The following is a 15,306-nucleotide window of genomic DNA, read 5'->3' on the forward strand; positions in this document are numbered from 1 at the left end:
TAAAAATACAATTCCACCCTTTAGCCCATATGAAACAAGCAATCATGAATTGGAAAAATTTTAGATAGTTAAAAGGTCAAAATGTGCAAGAGTATACTCAAGAGTTTAGGAGAAGAGATCTTATGCTAGGAGTAGACTTGCAGTCACAAGATACTTTACTGAAATATATAGGAGGTTTTCATAGCTATCTTCGACCACGGGGGCTTCACTTAATGAACCTCTAACATAACGCGTGCGTCCATGGCATACTAAACAATACCCTTAATTTGGCTACATATTGGAAAATACCTCTAAAAATCACATTTTTTAACCCCCCACCAATATGAACCCAATACACCTTCCCAATTTTAAAAAACCCTACTTTCACTAGATATTGTAGGTATCCATTTTTTCATTAACATTTTTTACACCCCTTTATATTTTTTTGTTAACTTTGAACTCCATTTTTTATACTTGCTAATATAAAAACCTTTTACCCCCTATTATATACTCAATATATTATGTCACTTTTTCCTCAATATATATCCTCCAATATAAATGCACATGGTATGGTATCGCTCTCCCAATGAAGTCCCCGTGTCTTCGACACACCATTCTTATGTTTAATCCCACGAATCTTGATGAGGTCTGTGTTCAAGCTACACACCTCAAAGAAAGAGGGAAAAATGTACAAGAAGAAGGTAAGAAGAAGCCATTCCAGAGTGGTGAAAAAGGAAATAGTTTTAAAGGAAAGTAGAAGAAAAATGATTCTGTTAAGAAAGAAAGGGAGAAACCCATGCGCAAGAATTGTTCCAAAGAGGGCCATGATGAAGTGCATTACTAGAAGCTTCATTTTGAATTACGACCAAAGAAATTTAACAACAAAGGGAAACAAAAGACCAATGTTGTTGTACAACAAGACTTGGGTTCTGACTCAGGCGATGAAACCAAGATTGCAGCGACAGTCAGTAAGGGAAAAGCCGTGAAAAACACAATAAAAGAGGAAGCCATGGAAAGCACCAGCGCAACAAATAAATCCAATAATGTTTAAAATGAAGGAAACATAATTGTGATGTTTCATATCTGAGTTATTTCCAAACAAACCAAGATTCATATGCTGTTTGACAGTGGATCCCAAACAAATTTATTTTCTACATATTTGTTGAAGAAATTGAATCTGGAAACGTGCCTCATCATAAACCTTATCCGTTGGGTTGGATAACCAAGGATGTCAATCTTCAAGTCACATGGAAATATGTTTTCAGGTTTGCAATTACTTCCAATTTCGTTGATGAAGTCGAATTAGATGTGGTGCTGCTGGATATTTCTGGAATGGTGTTGGGAAGCTTGTATTTGTATGATAGGAAAGTCATTTTCCATATATTTGAGAAGAAATATCATCTGTTCAAATACGGAGTGGAGTATATTGTGAGATCCCATCGTAGGAAGCTTAATCTATATTTGGCAAGCGTAGGGAAAATGAAGCGACTGGTCAATTCTAACAAGAGTCTCGTGCTCCTTATGATCAAGCAAAAGAAAGAAACAGAGCATGGATCTTTTGTAGTCTGTGATGCGAATTTGAAATTTGAATTGGTAGATGTGGTCAATCAATATGGAGACATGTTTCAAGAACCAAAGGGATTGCCACCAAAAAGGGGAATTCAAGACGACATTCACCTATAGCAAGACTGTCCACTCCCAAACATCAGTATGTATCGATTGTCAATTTTGGAAAGTTTCAAAATTAAGAAACAAGTCTAGGTATTGTTAGATAAAGGTGTCATTTCTCCCTCAACTTCACCATGTGGTTCACTAATTGTTTTGGTACCCAAGAAAGATGGAACTTGGTGCATGTGTGTAGATTATCGAGATTTGAACAAAATTACCATAAAGAATTGATACCCAATGCCCAGAATATATGATTTGCTAGATGAGTTGAAAAATGCAAAATATTTCTCTAAATTAGACTTGAGAAGTTGATATCATCAAGTTAGAATAGCTGAGGAGGATATTTGGAGGACCGCTTTTAGAAACAAATAGGGATTGTTTGAGTGGTTGTTTATGCCTTTCGGTCTTTGCAACGCTCTAGCTACATTCATGAGAGTTATGAATGATGTTTTAATATCCTTTCTTGATGAGTTTGTAATTGTCTATTTAGATGATATTTTGATATTCGGCAAATCACGAGAAGAGCATGTCAAGCATGTGAGGAAAGTGTTGGATGTCTTGAAAAAAGAACAATTATTTCTGATGTCTAAATGTGAATTCGGGAAACCTTCCTTAGTGTATTTGGGCCACACAGTTGGAGGAGGTGAGATGAAGATTGACCCCTCTAAATTTTTTGTCATTGTGAATTGGCCAATACCCACATTAGTCATAGAAGTAAGGATTTTTCTGGGAGCAATTCATTATTGGAGGAAGTTCATTGCTAATTTATCTTCCATAGCAGCTCCACTACATGCTTTGACCAACATGAAGGTTGTCTTCTAGTGGGGAGCCAAACAACAAAAATCATTCGATTCTTTAAAACAAAATATCAGTTCAGCCCCATTTTTAGCATTGCTAGATTTGAAATAACCATTTGAAATACAAACAAATGCGAGTGACTACGCCATGGGTGCAGTTCTTTTACAGCATGGTAAGCCTATTTCATTTCATTTTGAAATTTTTAATGGTGTTGTTATTAATTATCCTACATATGATAAAGAGCTCTATGCATTAGTGCAAAGTGTGAAGAAATGGAAGCATTACTTGATGGGAAAATAAACCATTATTCACACCGATCATCAACCTTTGCAATATCTGCAATCTCAAACAAAATTGCAGCAATCAAGGCACTTTCGTTGGATGTGATTCTTACAGTAATTCCATTTGGTAATCAAGTATAAGAAAAGTATTTATAATAGAGTTGTTGATATACTTTCTAGACCAGTTGTTAATGTAGCCATTTTACTCAAGAATAATTTTGTTTTGCCTGAAAATTATGTTGAGCAATATGCCCATGATGCTGACTTTCAAAAGGTATATTCAAAATTAAGTCAAGGCCACCAAGTTGAGGAATTAGACTACCATGTACATGATAATCTGTTGTATCATTTGGGAAAACTTTGTGTTCCACAGGGAAAGAGATTAACTATCACAAGGGAAGCACACACGTCTCTTATTGTTGGACACTTCAGTGTAAGTAAAATAGTGGAAAATCTTCAGAGGTATTTTTACTGGCCTCGCATGCTTGAAAGTGTGTCACATTTTATCAGAGGTTGTTCATTGTGATCAATCAGTAAACCTAGTAATAGGAAACTATGATTGTACACACCACTTCCAGTGCCTTCACGTCCATGGGAGAGTGTTTCTATGGATTTTGTAGGAGGTCTTCCTTTATCAAGAAAAGGTCATGGTTATTTTTATGTAGTTGTGGATAAGTTCAACAAGATGTGCGTATTAATGCCTTGTAAAAAACAAATTAAAGCTTAACAAACAACTCAACGTTTCTTTCAAAATGTATGGGTTCATTTTGGATTACCTAATTCTATTGTAAGTGACCATGATTCATGATTTGTTGGGAATTTTTGGTGAAGTTTATGGAACTTGATGGACACCAAGTTGAAGAAAAGTACAACCTTCCATCCACAAACAGATGGTCAAACTAAAGTGGATAACATGATATTTATTCATTTGCTAAGAGTATATTACAACAAACATCCTAAGTTGAGGGATGAAAAGTTGCATTATATTCAACATGCTTACAACTGAGCAAAACACTCTTCTACTCTAACTTCACCTTTTGAGGCATGTCTTGGTTATTTGCCTAAATCGTTTTTGGATTTCATTGAGAAATATGTGGTTGTAGATGGAGATAGTGACATAGATAGAGAAAATAAATTCATTGAGAAAATTCAGTTGATTCACCAAACAGTTCAAGAACAACTAGAAAAGAGTCAAGGCAAGTATAAAGCAAGGCATGATAAACATCGTGTAGATCATCATTTTCAAGTAGGTGATGAAGTTTGGCTTTACATTAGCAAGGAAAGGCTTCAAGGTGAAGGTAAAATGTTGAAACCAATCCGTTTGGTCCATTTAAAATTCTAGAAAAGATTGGTAATAATGCTTTCAAGCTTGATTTGCCTTCATATATGAAAATTTATTCCATTTTTAATGTTGTAAATTTGAGATTGTATGAGCCTCCTTTGATTTAAGATCAAGGATAAAGTGTACAGATTCCATCAATTGAAGATTTTTCTCCAAAATGCCTTGATTTGCTTCAGGAAGACACTATACTTAACAGAAGAACAAGGACAACAGAAAGGGAAAATATTGATTATCTTCAAGTGGGTCTCAAAGGTACAAATCCAACAAAGGACAAATGGATTGAAGAGGGGAAGGTGAGGGAATAGTATCCTCATCTGTTCAATAACTGAATATAATCTTTTTGGGTCCAAAAGGCTTCCGGTGGGGAGGAGTGATTAGGTGCTCAAGTTTATGCTGAAAAATAAAAGTGCCAAAGTCTAGTTATACTCGGCTTCATATAGAAGACTTCATCATTCTGAATCCAACGGTGAGAACGACACTCAAATCTGAGCTCATATGCAGAAGTTAGAGCAAGTCAAAGTTCAAGTTTGACTTGTCTACATGGGAGGATTAGATGAAATGGAAAATCCCTTCAACGAATGAGGAGGTACCAAGTGGCAATTTTCCATTGGCCCCAGCATATCAAAAATCACAATCGCAGGTGGAAAGGAATTACAAAATCGACCCCAGAACAACCAGGGTTGTGATGCGATAAGGCAATCAAAAATCACAATTGCAATCGACGAGGGGAAGGTATTATGAAAATCGGCCCCCGACAGGTTGGGGTGCGATGCAATATCGCAATTGCATATCACAAGAAAAACAACGCCGTAGAATTTAATACCCCAGTTCTCTGCTGATTGCGATGAGCAATAAGTTCCCGGATGCTATACATTTATGGGCCACAGTTTAAGTTCCCGTCGGGTTCGTCGATATCACATCGCACAATCACCACTTTGTTTACAAGGCCATCCGTCGGTCTTTTACATTGATTGCGATTTGCGATACGACCGATAGGTTATGGTCCACGACACGTTGAAATGTTCACTCGATTAGTGGATTTTGGAGCAGAAATGAGGGTTTCTTCCAGTATGGAGCAATTTGTGGAACAAATAGTGGGAGAACTAGGAGAATTCATAACTTCTTCGGTTCTTATCCAAATTGGATGAAAAAAGAGGCTAGATAGCCATGTTTAAGTATTTTGAACTCATTGAGACAGGTTACATAAGCATTTGAGCATTGAAAACTCATTTTTGTTGTAATTTTGAGCATAATAGAGAGGCCCAAGCATTGGACACTGGACCAAGGAGACGTAGCCTAGGAGGGATGAAATCCTCATCAAATCTCTGTGTTGTGTGTTGTATTTTGATGATTCTTTACAGTTATTTTGTTGTTTTCCAGCATATTTTTTATTTTAAATTTTTATACAATTACATAAGAACCTCTCATGGGAATCAATAAATTAAGCAAATAGTGTATCCTTAAGCACTTGATAAGCAAATGATAAGCATCTTGGGTTTTATTCTGAATGGGGAATTAGCATAACATTACTAATCTTCTCCATCTTCAAATCAATAGAAAACTTACTCATTTGTTTTTTTAATGTTTTATGACGTTCCTTGTACCCTTTTAGGATGTTCGATAAAACTACTAATCTTTTGAATAATTATTTTTCTTTTAGCAAGTTCAAAAATTAATCAATGACTACATCCTTTATTCCCACTATGTTCCTTTTCTATCAACCACCCATGTATGTAGGTTCCTCTTCATAAGGCTTCCCGCATAATATTTTTCTCTTGATTAGGATTTGAGTAGGTAGTTTTTTCTTTACTATATGAATTAAGGACCATTTTATATATGGTTGTCTTGTCCATCCCTAGACCTTGTAACAACATTATGGTTTTTTGTGTTGACAATTTCATTCTTGGGAATGTTCTATAATAGATTTACACTCCATTTATTTTTTAACTCGTTGAGCATGATTGGAAAATATTCAAGAGAATGATCACCAACACCACATAAATTAAAATTCTTTTAAGTCAATTATATCCTTGACTAGACAATCTAGGTAGATATAGTCTTCATTTAAACAAATGTAGAAATATGCTTTGCCTCGATCTAAACCTCTTCATATACCATAACAATCTCGATATCCACCTTTGAAACCTCCTCTACCTTGGTATCCACATCATCCTTGATATCCATTTCCCCTATCTTGAAATTTAATTGCCTTATTTCCTTGATCCATATTTTGGTTATTTATTTCATGAGATAAAATGTATGGAAATTTTTTTTTTTTTGGTTTTTCATTTAGTTGGCATTCCTGTGTGAAACGCATTGCTTCCTCGTAGATATTGCACCATCTGATTTTTACTTTTTTCAAATTGTGTAGGAAATCCCTTGTGTTTTGTTTTGTCAAAGTTTGAGATATTTCACAATAATGTTCTATTTGAACCCTTCAAATATCATATTTTATTTTGGGCGCATATTGGTATTTGTAGAAATATTTTGTATATCATTCATTCATGTAGTTCATGCACCATAGGTCACTTAGTTGGTAAGTTATATCTCTTAATGATTTCTAGAGCATTTGAATTTTCTCTTCCATTCTTCTATCAATTTATGATGTTGGTCATTCATTGTTTGCTTTAATTTGTTAGGATTTCTTGTCACACACCCAACTCCCTAATCCTTCATTAGGGCTATGGGCATCACATTTTTTCTCAAACCCGATCCCTTAAATCCTAATTAAGCATATGGGATATCAATTTTTTTCCTGTTTCTTTTGTGCTTTTCTAAAAAAACAATTAGTTATATTTTTAGGAGCATTCATGGTTACTGGAATAATTTTCCTTCTTTCAGAATTTCTTGAAGTTTTTTTGGCTCTATAGCCACAAATTGCACTATATAGACTATTGCGCACTTCATCTTCGAGAAGATCATAACAAGGTTTGGTTGTCCGAGGGAGGGTATTGATGATAAACTAGAACACACACTTCATTAATAGTAGAATCAAAGCATTAAATCAAGAATTCATCATTCATCATAATCAAAGTAGGGGTAGGGCTCAATCAACGCCCCTCCACCCAATAAGCATCAAGGAAGGTACGGCTCGAATTTTAAGGAGAGGATGCCCCTAGAAGGGCTCGACCAACGGGAGAGGAATTGGAAGCTTGACCATCGGGAGAGGAAGGAGGGCTCATCTAATGTTTCAAATTTATCGGTAGTTTCAAGAAAATTTGTAACGAAACTACTGAAAAAGTATATATGTATATGATGTTAGCGCATTCAATGAAAATCATGAGACCCAACTTCCTCAAGAAATATCTCCAAAATTATAGTGAATAAAGATCTGAAACTTCTACCATAGGTTCCCCAAAATATTTTCTTTGTCTCCTCCAAGTTTCATGGTTTGAAACCTCAAAGAAATAAAATTATATAAAAAATACCATGTTAACCTATCTAAAGCCTTATTCCAAGAGCATTCAGGATATGACTTCCTTAGAGAATATCTTCTAAATTATAGTGAAATGAGATATGAAAATTGAACCAAAATTTTAGCGAGATTTCCCCCCATTATGGTCTAAGTTTCAGCCTCTGAAACCTCTAAGAAGAAAAATTATAATGAAAATTCCAAGATAAACTATTTGAAGAACCATTCGGGAAACCCAACTTCCTCAGATCATATATCTGAAAACATACTGAACTAAGATTCGAAAATGAACCAGATATTCAATGAGATTTGCCCTCATTATGATCCAAGTTTCAACCTTTGAAACCTCCCAAAAAAATGATTGATAATGAAAATTCCAAGATGACATGTTTACCCCATAAATCACATTTTGGCTTCCACATTTAAACTCCAAGAATGACCCTAAAACTCTTCCTCAAATTATTTTTCACACCTTATATCTCTTTAAATCAGAGGAAAAATTTGGGACTTATATCCTGTAGAGAAAATTAAATAAAAATCAACATGCAATTAATAGGGAAGACATGCATGTGCACAACGGACCCCTGAATTTGAAAATTTATTTATACAATTTCTTATGGGAAGAAAAGATTACCCAAATCACTTCAATTGATTTACTAAAACATTAAGAAGACAATTAACAGGTTACTAGAAACAAAATTCATATCCTCCACATGTTTAGTTTTCATAACCAAATCTCGTTAAAAAAAGAAAGAAAAAGTGTTAAGAATAAAAAATTTCAACTAAAACAATTTCATACATATATTCAGACAATAATCAATTTCACTTACCAACCAGATAAACACTTATCTAATTTAGAAAAAGTGAATCTAGACTTGAAAAAAGGTGAACTGCTCTCCACCTAACCATAGGAAAGATTACGCTATAGTATTTCTTGTAGCCAACCACCCCCATGTTAGATTCTTGATGCTCTGAGAGAAAACTAAACTAAGGGATTTAACACACAATTTTCAGGCATAATTTAAGATAAAAGTGAAAGGCACTCTCCTTCACACAAAAGTAAAACTTAGTGTTTAGTCTTTCCATATTTCACCATGCTCATAAATATTCACAAAAATATCATGTAGGTATACACAACATAAGGGAGTCCTTCTCTTATCTCTACAATCCCTCGATCCTCCCCTCTTCAGTGATCTAGGTGCTACACAAAAACATGGCCATTCCCAGTGCTTAGAGCCATCTAGTCCAAAGATAAAAGTGCTTCAACACATTCACTTACTGTCACACATACTATCATACACAACTCTTAACTAGTCCTAAGGTATGAACCTCTCTAGGTTCTACCACAAACTCTCTTTCCAATTCAAATGGTCAAGTGAGAGGGAAAATAATGTATGAGAGAGAAAATGGAATAGGATGAAAAGATAAAGGAAGAAGAACCTCTTTATTGATCCCCCCCTCTTATTTTTATAATCCCATCTTGATACTTCATCTTCCCAACCTCTTGTTAGAAGATTCTTGAGAAGATTAACCATCTCGTCAAAAGGGAAAATTAAGTCAAAGGAAAATTTTCCTCTCAAGGAATCATAATATGTTGGCTATCCGCCTTACTTCAGCTCTATAATATTATTAATCAAAATAAACATTACATCACATCATCGAGTTTTAACTCATAACATCAAGCTAGAACCCCAACATCATAAGTTCTCAATTACACCACAAAATTGGGTCAACAGTTGAGGATCTATGGTATAAGGAATCTGGCTTATTATATATTTAAATATTTTAATCATATTATCTAACAAAATTGCTCGAACTATTTTCGATGTCTTTTGATTTTTGTGTTGTTAAATGCTTAATATCCTATTTTGAAGAAATATAAGAAGTTGCTCTTTATCTCAGCCTTAGTTCTTATCTAGATTTTGGTAAAATTCATAAACCAAGTGGGCTCTTTGCTTCTTAAATTTTTAGTGAATTGTTGCATCTACTCAGTTTCATTATTAATGTCCAAGGCATCCCATTTTTTTCACCAAAAAACCAATCTACTTTTGGATCTTCATCCCCTTCGTAAATGGGACTTCATTAATTACAAATCATCTTTTTCTCAGAGTGATAGGCTGGCTTAGAGATATTTAACATTGAATGCATCAGGAAAATGGACACAATTATTGACTACATTGTAATAGGTGCCATCTATTGTGATACTACTTCAGACTGGTGTGGTTGATAATTTAGGTAACATTGATGATTTTGTTGTGAGTACAGAGAGAGTTAAAATTAGATGTTCATATAATATAATATACACAAAGCATTATATAGTGATACACACATAGACACAGAGGGAGAGAAGAAAGAGACAAGCAAAAATGAGACTGACAATAAGTATCTTATATTATGATCAATGTTAAACCAATACAAAGCCCCGAGGGGGTATCTCAATTAATAATGACCATGTAAATGAAATATTATGTGCAAGGAGGTCTGATGTTCAAATCATCATGATTCACCTTCATGTGTGGAATGGGCATACATACACAACTAGAGTTTGTAGTGGTAGCAGTTGGAATAGACCCCGTGTCACGTAAGTATGAGATTTGTCCAATTGTTGATTCCTCTAGATACAAAAACAAAAGAAAATACCAAACCAATATAAGTCTACATTTACATTCATGATCTCGTGTATTTATACCTGGAAACAATTGGCAAGTAGTTGTAACTACTTAACTACACTTGGTGAGTTAACTCAACTAGTAGTCAACTTACTTACATTGCAAATTTGACTAATCCTTGTAGTTGATTGTCCTTATATTTGGTTGATATATACAAAATTTCCTAGGTGAAATGCCATCATTTTGCAAAGAAATGATCTAATTTAATGAACCCACAACTTTAGAAGAGATCATTAGGTAGGCCAAATAATTATATGAGAAAAAACAAAGACAAAGTAGATTTTCAATAGCCTTGAAAATATAAGAGGAAGGAAAAATTAGATCAAATGAAGAGAGGATTCAAACCTCCTTTCTTCAAGAACAATTTTAATACATATCAACAAGGTCAATAAGTTCAGAGTGGATCCAAAATGATGAAATATCTAGGAAAGAGGGCAAGGCAGCCAATTAGATGTTGGGGTTGTAATTGAGATCATATGTCCATAGATTGTGCTCATAAGAGATATATAATTAGGACTACACACAACCTACCATGAGGCAACCATAGTGGAAGATATGGATAGGAACATTCCAAAAATATATGGAGCCTTGGATGATCAATAGTTAGATCATGATAGATCATGAATCAATCATAATTGAAATACAAAGTAAGATTACACATTATCCTATTGCCATTTTAATTGATTCGAGAGAAAGTCATAATTACATTGCCCCCAATTTAGTTGAAACATTTCATTTGAAGAGAATTAAGCATAAGAAATTTTGGTTGACCTTTAATTAGCTACTAGAACGAAAAGGGAGATTACCACTAATGTAGATTTGAACATCATATCACTTGGATCATATGGCATCCTTATTCGAATGGATTGGTTGGATGCACATCATGCCATCCTAGATTGTCATAAGAGGACTTTTACTTGAATTGATGAAGGAGGAAAACAAAGTACATTGAAAGGAATTCCCATTTCTATAAGGAAGAATTCATCCTTATAGTTGAAAATATGATTCAAAAATGGATTCCAATTGTATGTAACTCACATGGAAGAGCCAACCAAGACTAAAGTTCCAATCATTAAGGCCTTACCAATGTTGCAGGAGTTTGAGGATGTGTTTGGGGAAATACTAAGTACACCATCAAAAGAGATATAGATATATCTATTCATTTAATGCCTAGATTTTCCCTAGTATCAAAGACTCCATATAAAATAAGCACACCATAATGAAAGAAATTGCAAATACAAGTATAAGTGTGATTGAAGAAAGAATATATACAAGTATTTCACCTCAAAAAAAAAATCTATATTATTTATATAGAAAAAAAATGGTACCTAAAGAGTATATGCTAATCTTCTTCATATGTATAACACAAATGAATGCTTTTCCTATTACAAATTCAATTAACAAAACCAAACATAAATAATAAAAAATATAACATAAACAAAATAAATAATAAAAAATATAACATAAATAAAATAAACTAATATTAATAAATTTACAGCATAACTTGTTTACTTATAATGTTAATTCTTTTCTAACTTAACTTATTTACTTATAATATTATTTTTTTTTAAAGGAAATTTGATATTTTTATACTCAATCATAACAAACAAAACGAACAAACAACCAATGTAATCTTATCTTTACATTAAAATAACACCAAATAAACTAAAAATAAAATTCATTCAATGAGATAAAATTGTTATATAAAAACTTTACCATAATAATCAATATTTATTTTGAAATAATTACAAATAATACGGAGAAAGGCCAGAAGCCCCACTAAAGAATGGAGCAATAAACAAGTACCTTTTATCGCTATAACCTTTTAACATTTTTACATCACATTTTTGTGCTGATCATCTGGAGATTCAAATTATGAAAAATACATGGACAAAAGGTCCTTATTTATCTACTTCATCAATATCTCCCTTATTGATTTTCATATCAAATCTACTTGCAGATCATACTTCCAACTGACCACCTACTCCCTATACAAATTAAACAAGAACACAAACACACAGACGATGGATGGTACATGACGTAATAATAGAATGGCATCGGCAAAGCCCATAACCAATAATAGCAACCCTAATAAATTAGCTGTGCGTTTTCTTAGAGAGGTATTGACGCGCAATCTTTCCATCAGCACCACGAGGGTAGAACCCTCCAGGAGATGATTCACTACCAGATGAATAGACAATCCTCAGAATTTGGGCAGGGCTGCGTGCATATGAAACCAAGTATTCATCGCCCGCAAGAATGTTGCCTTTCACCTTCCCCTCTGCTCCCAGAGCACGTGGGACAAACAGGCCTTCGTCGGCAATTCCGGTGTGCCCCAACTTATTCCTAAGAATAGAGATCTTGTCCGTGAATTCTGCCACTGTGTATGGATATGGCGCCACCTTCTCAAACAACCTTTCGTACAGCAAAGCACGTATCACGGCGTCTTGACCCGATTCCACTCCAAGAAGCCCCGCCACCAACTATAAACGTTATATACACAAAAATAAAATACTTAAATTAGAAACATCTTGCTACCTACTAAGAATTAGCGGGAGGTAATTTGGTTACACGGACAACATTACAAAAAGTTCCCAGTTAACAGACATGTCACAACTCAAAAATCTAAGCTCAATAGGAAAGGTGATAATAATCAAGAAGATGATCTATTATGAGATAATTTTCGGCGTAAATCACATGATACACATTTCGAACCGACGAGTGTGGTTCATCATCAAGATGATGAATCACACTCGTCGGTTCGAAATGCGTGACAAATGAAATATCATGTGATTTACGCCAAAAAATCTCTCGTAAACTTGACATGGATCACATAAGCCTCAATTCAACAAGATGATCCATCTTACCACTCACTTGACAATAAAATACTTATTTATATATATAATAAAATATTTATTCATATATTTGTTTGAACATGTATTTTATAAATATGGTTTAGTAAATGAAGTATTTACTTGAACATATGTCCCATAAAAAGTAAAGAGACAATTTTTTTATTATGAATAAGTTTAACAAGTATACTTAGATAAAGAGCTAGACAGAAAGAAAAAGTACTATTTTGAAGACTTTAATCTCACTCATAATCATAAAAAAAAGGGTACATAGGGGATAAGGAGCTAGGGAGAAAGAAAAGGTACTATTTTGAAGACTTTAGTCCCACTCATAATCATCAACAAAAAGAGTACATAGGGGATAAGGAGCTAGGGAGAAAGAAAATGTACTATTTTGAAGACTTAAGTCCCACTCATAATCATCAACAAAAGGAGTTCATAGGGGATAAGGAGCTAGGGAGAAAGGAAAAGTACTATTTTGAAGACTTTAATCCCACTCATAATCATCAACAAAAAGAGTACATAGGGCCCAATATTTCTTGGAGAGCCAAAATTCTTATTGCTTAGTTAAGGACTAATTGTCATCAACTCCATTCAACTCGGTTGTGAAAATGCCAAAAAAATGTGGGAGGAAAGAGTATGTATTTTTTGCTCTTATGGAAAAGTGGAAACAAAGATACATTGGTCTTCAAAGACAATAGGGAAAGCTATGCAGATACTTTGGCAGCTAGACAAAAAAACAATGGCCTTCAAAGACACTAGGGAAAGCTATGCAGATATTATGGTAGCTAGCTCTTAGGATAATCTATTCAGATAGGGTTTGTCGAGAAGCTAGAGGCATTTATTGTAAGCCTTTACAGGAAGAAAAAGACTGAATACAAGAACCATATGGAAAAAAATCTATCTCATAAAAAAGACCAAATACAAGAATAAAATAGAAAAACAATATGTCCCATAAACTATCTTTAATCTTATAAACTTTAAAATAATTTCTTTTCTTTTTTCTATATTGATTTTTTCCTTATTATATAAAACCAAAATCAATGAATAAATAAAGCCTTCTTCTTTACCCGCTTAGCAGTCGCTGATTGGAGCTGGGGATTGGTGCCCACGTAGCCAGTAAGTCCAACGTAGGGAATAACGTAACTTGCAAGGAGATAGTTGACAGAGTTAGCATACGGATTAAAAGGAGGTTTCAAAGTTGTATTCAGTGCGGCGTTCATGATAGTGCCAAAATTTGCAGCGGTGAGATTGAGTTGAGGTCTAGGAAATCCATGCACAGTTTTCTTTATAGCCCTGCATTGCATTGTATACATAAATCAAATTAAAAACAACAACCATTAATTGAATTCAATATATCATTATTTCCAGTAATCGAAATAAATTTTGATCCAACTCCAAATTCTAAAATATAATTGATTAGTTAATTGATTTTCGATTTTATTAATTAAATTCTCAAAATCTATTATTACACTTAAATTTCAAAACATTTTCAAAATCTACAATCATACCTGATATGACCAACTTCTTGATACGCAAATTCCTTTATGATCTCGCGCACCGAAGGGTCCAGGTTAGCCTTCTTTGCCCCTATGGGAGGTGGTCCACCGCTTACGAGCTCCGGTGCAACATGATCCAGGCCATAACCCAAGGCCGACCAGAGGAAAAACTCGGCTTCCAAGTACTCTAAATTTAGAGGAAACTCAAGAGAATCTACATCTACGGCAGGAACTGGTCCGGGCTTGTAGCCAGCCTCCGTGTTTGGCAAGTGATCGTGTTCTGATGAAGCTTGGGATGATAATAAGAAGAGGATGATGAAAACGAAAGGTGGATGAAGCGTGTGAGCCATTTTGATTTTGGTTTTGGTGAGGAGAAGAGAATAAAACAGAATAACAATTTGTGTCTCCCTCCCGAGGGATGAATGAATAGAGGAGCAGTGCAGGGGAATATAAATATGCAGGGGGAGGAGCATATACCGTGCTCATCGGAGATTCTGAGGAGAAAAATGCGGTGAAAGTGACATGAGATGAGACACGTGGCTGCATATTTTGTATGGAAAGTGACCTGAGATGAGACAGGTGGTTGCATATATTGTATGGAAAGGGCAACGCCTAACCAGTCATATATAGGGTATTTAATGCCAGGTTAACCCGATAACATGGGAGCGGGGAATTTTGGCATTAAGCATTAAACAATCTTTGGGCTTTCCCGTGTTATCGGGCTAAGCTGCGTGCATATCCCTGAACATTAAATACCCTATGTATGACTAGTTAGAAGTTGCCGTATGGAAAAGGGCGTATGGAAA

The 15,306-nt window shown here is 34.5% G+C and overlaps 1 protein-coding gene across 1 annotated transcript; it reads right to left on the bottom strand.

Moving 5' to 3' along the window:
• Positions 1–11,993: 11,993 nt before the first annotated feature.
• On the bottom strand, positions 11,994–14,865 carry LOC149250422 (ferritin-like catalase Nec2). Its single transcript, XM_089459089.1, has 3 exons — positions 14,513–14,865; positions 14,072–14,297; positions 11,994–12,632 (listed from the first exon to the last, which is right to left on the bottom strand). Exons 1-3 carry the CDS (start codon positions 14,848–14,850, stop codon positions 12,246–12,248), a joined length of 951 nt encoding a protein of 316 aa, XP_089315215.1. The 5' UTR covers positions 14,851–14,865; the 3' UTR covers positions 11,994–12,245.
• Positions 14,866–15,306: the final 441 nt, after the last annotated feature.

Source organism: Pinus tabuliformis, chromosome 7, assembly GCF_031772625.1.
Source record: "Pinus tabuliformis cultivar Carrire ecotype Pingquan chromosome 7, CPIR1, whole genome shotgun sequence".
NCBI lineage: Eukaryota > Viridiplantae > Streptophyta > Pinopsida > Pinales > Pinaceae > Pinus > Pinus tabuliformis.

What these genes read in the sequence shown, in the direction of transcription:
- LOC149250422 (XM_089459089.1), bottom strand. Translation starts at nt 14,850, where the DNA reads ATGGCTCACACGCTTCATCCACCTTTCGTTTTCATCATCCTCTTCTTA. An exon ending in CAAGAAGTTGGTCATATCAG is followed by an intron (nt 14,298 to 14,512) that starts GTATGATTGTAG and finishes AATGCAATGCAG; the next exon opens with GGCTATAAAGAAAACTGTGC. An exon ending in AATCAGCGACTGCTAAGCGG is followed by an intron (nt 12,633 to 14,071) that starts GTAAAGAAGAAG and finishes TAACGTTTATAG; the next exon opens with TTGGTGGCGGGGCTTCTTGG.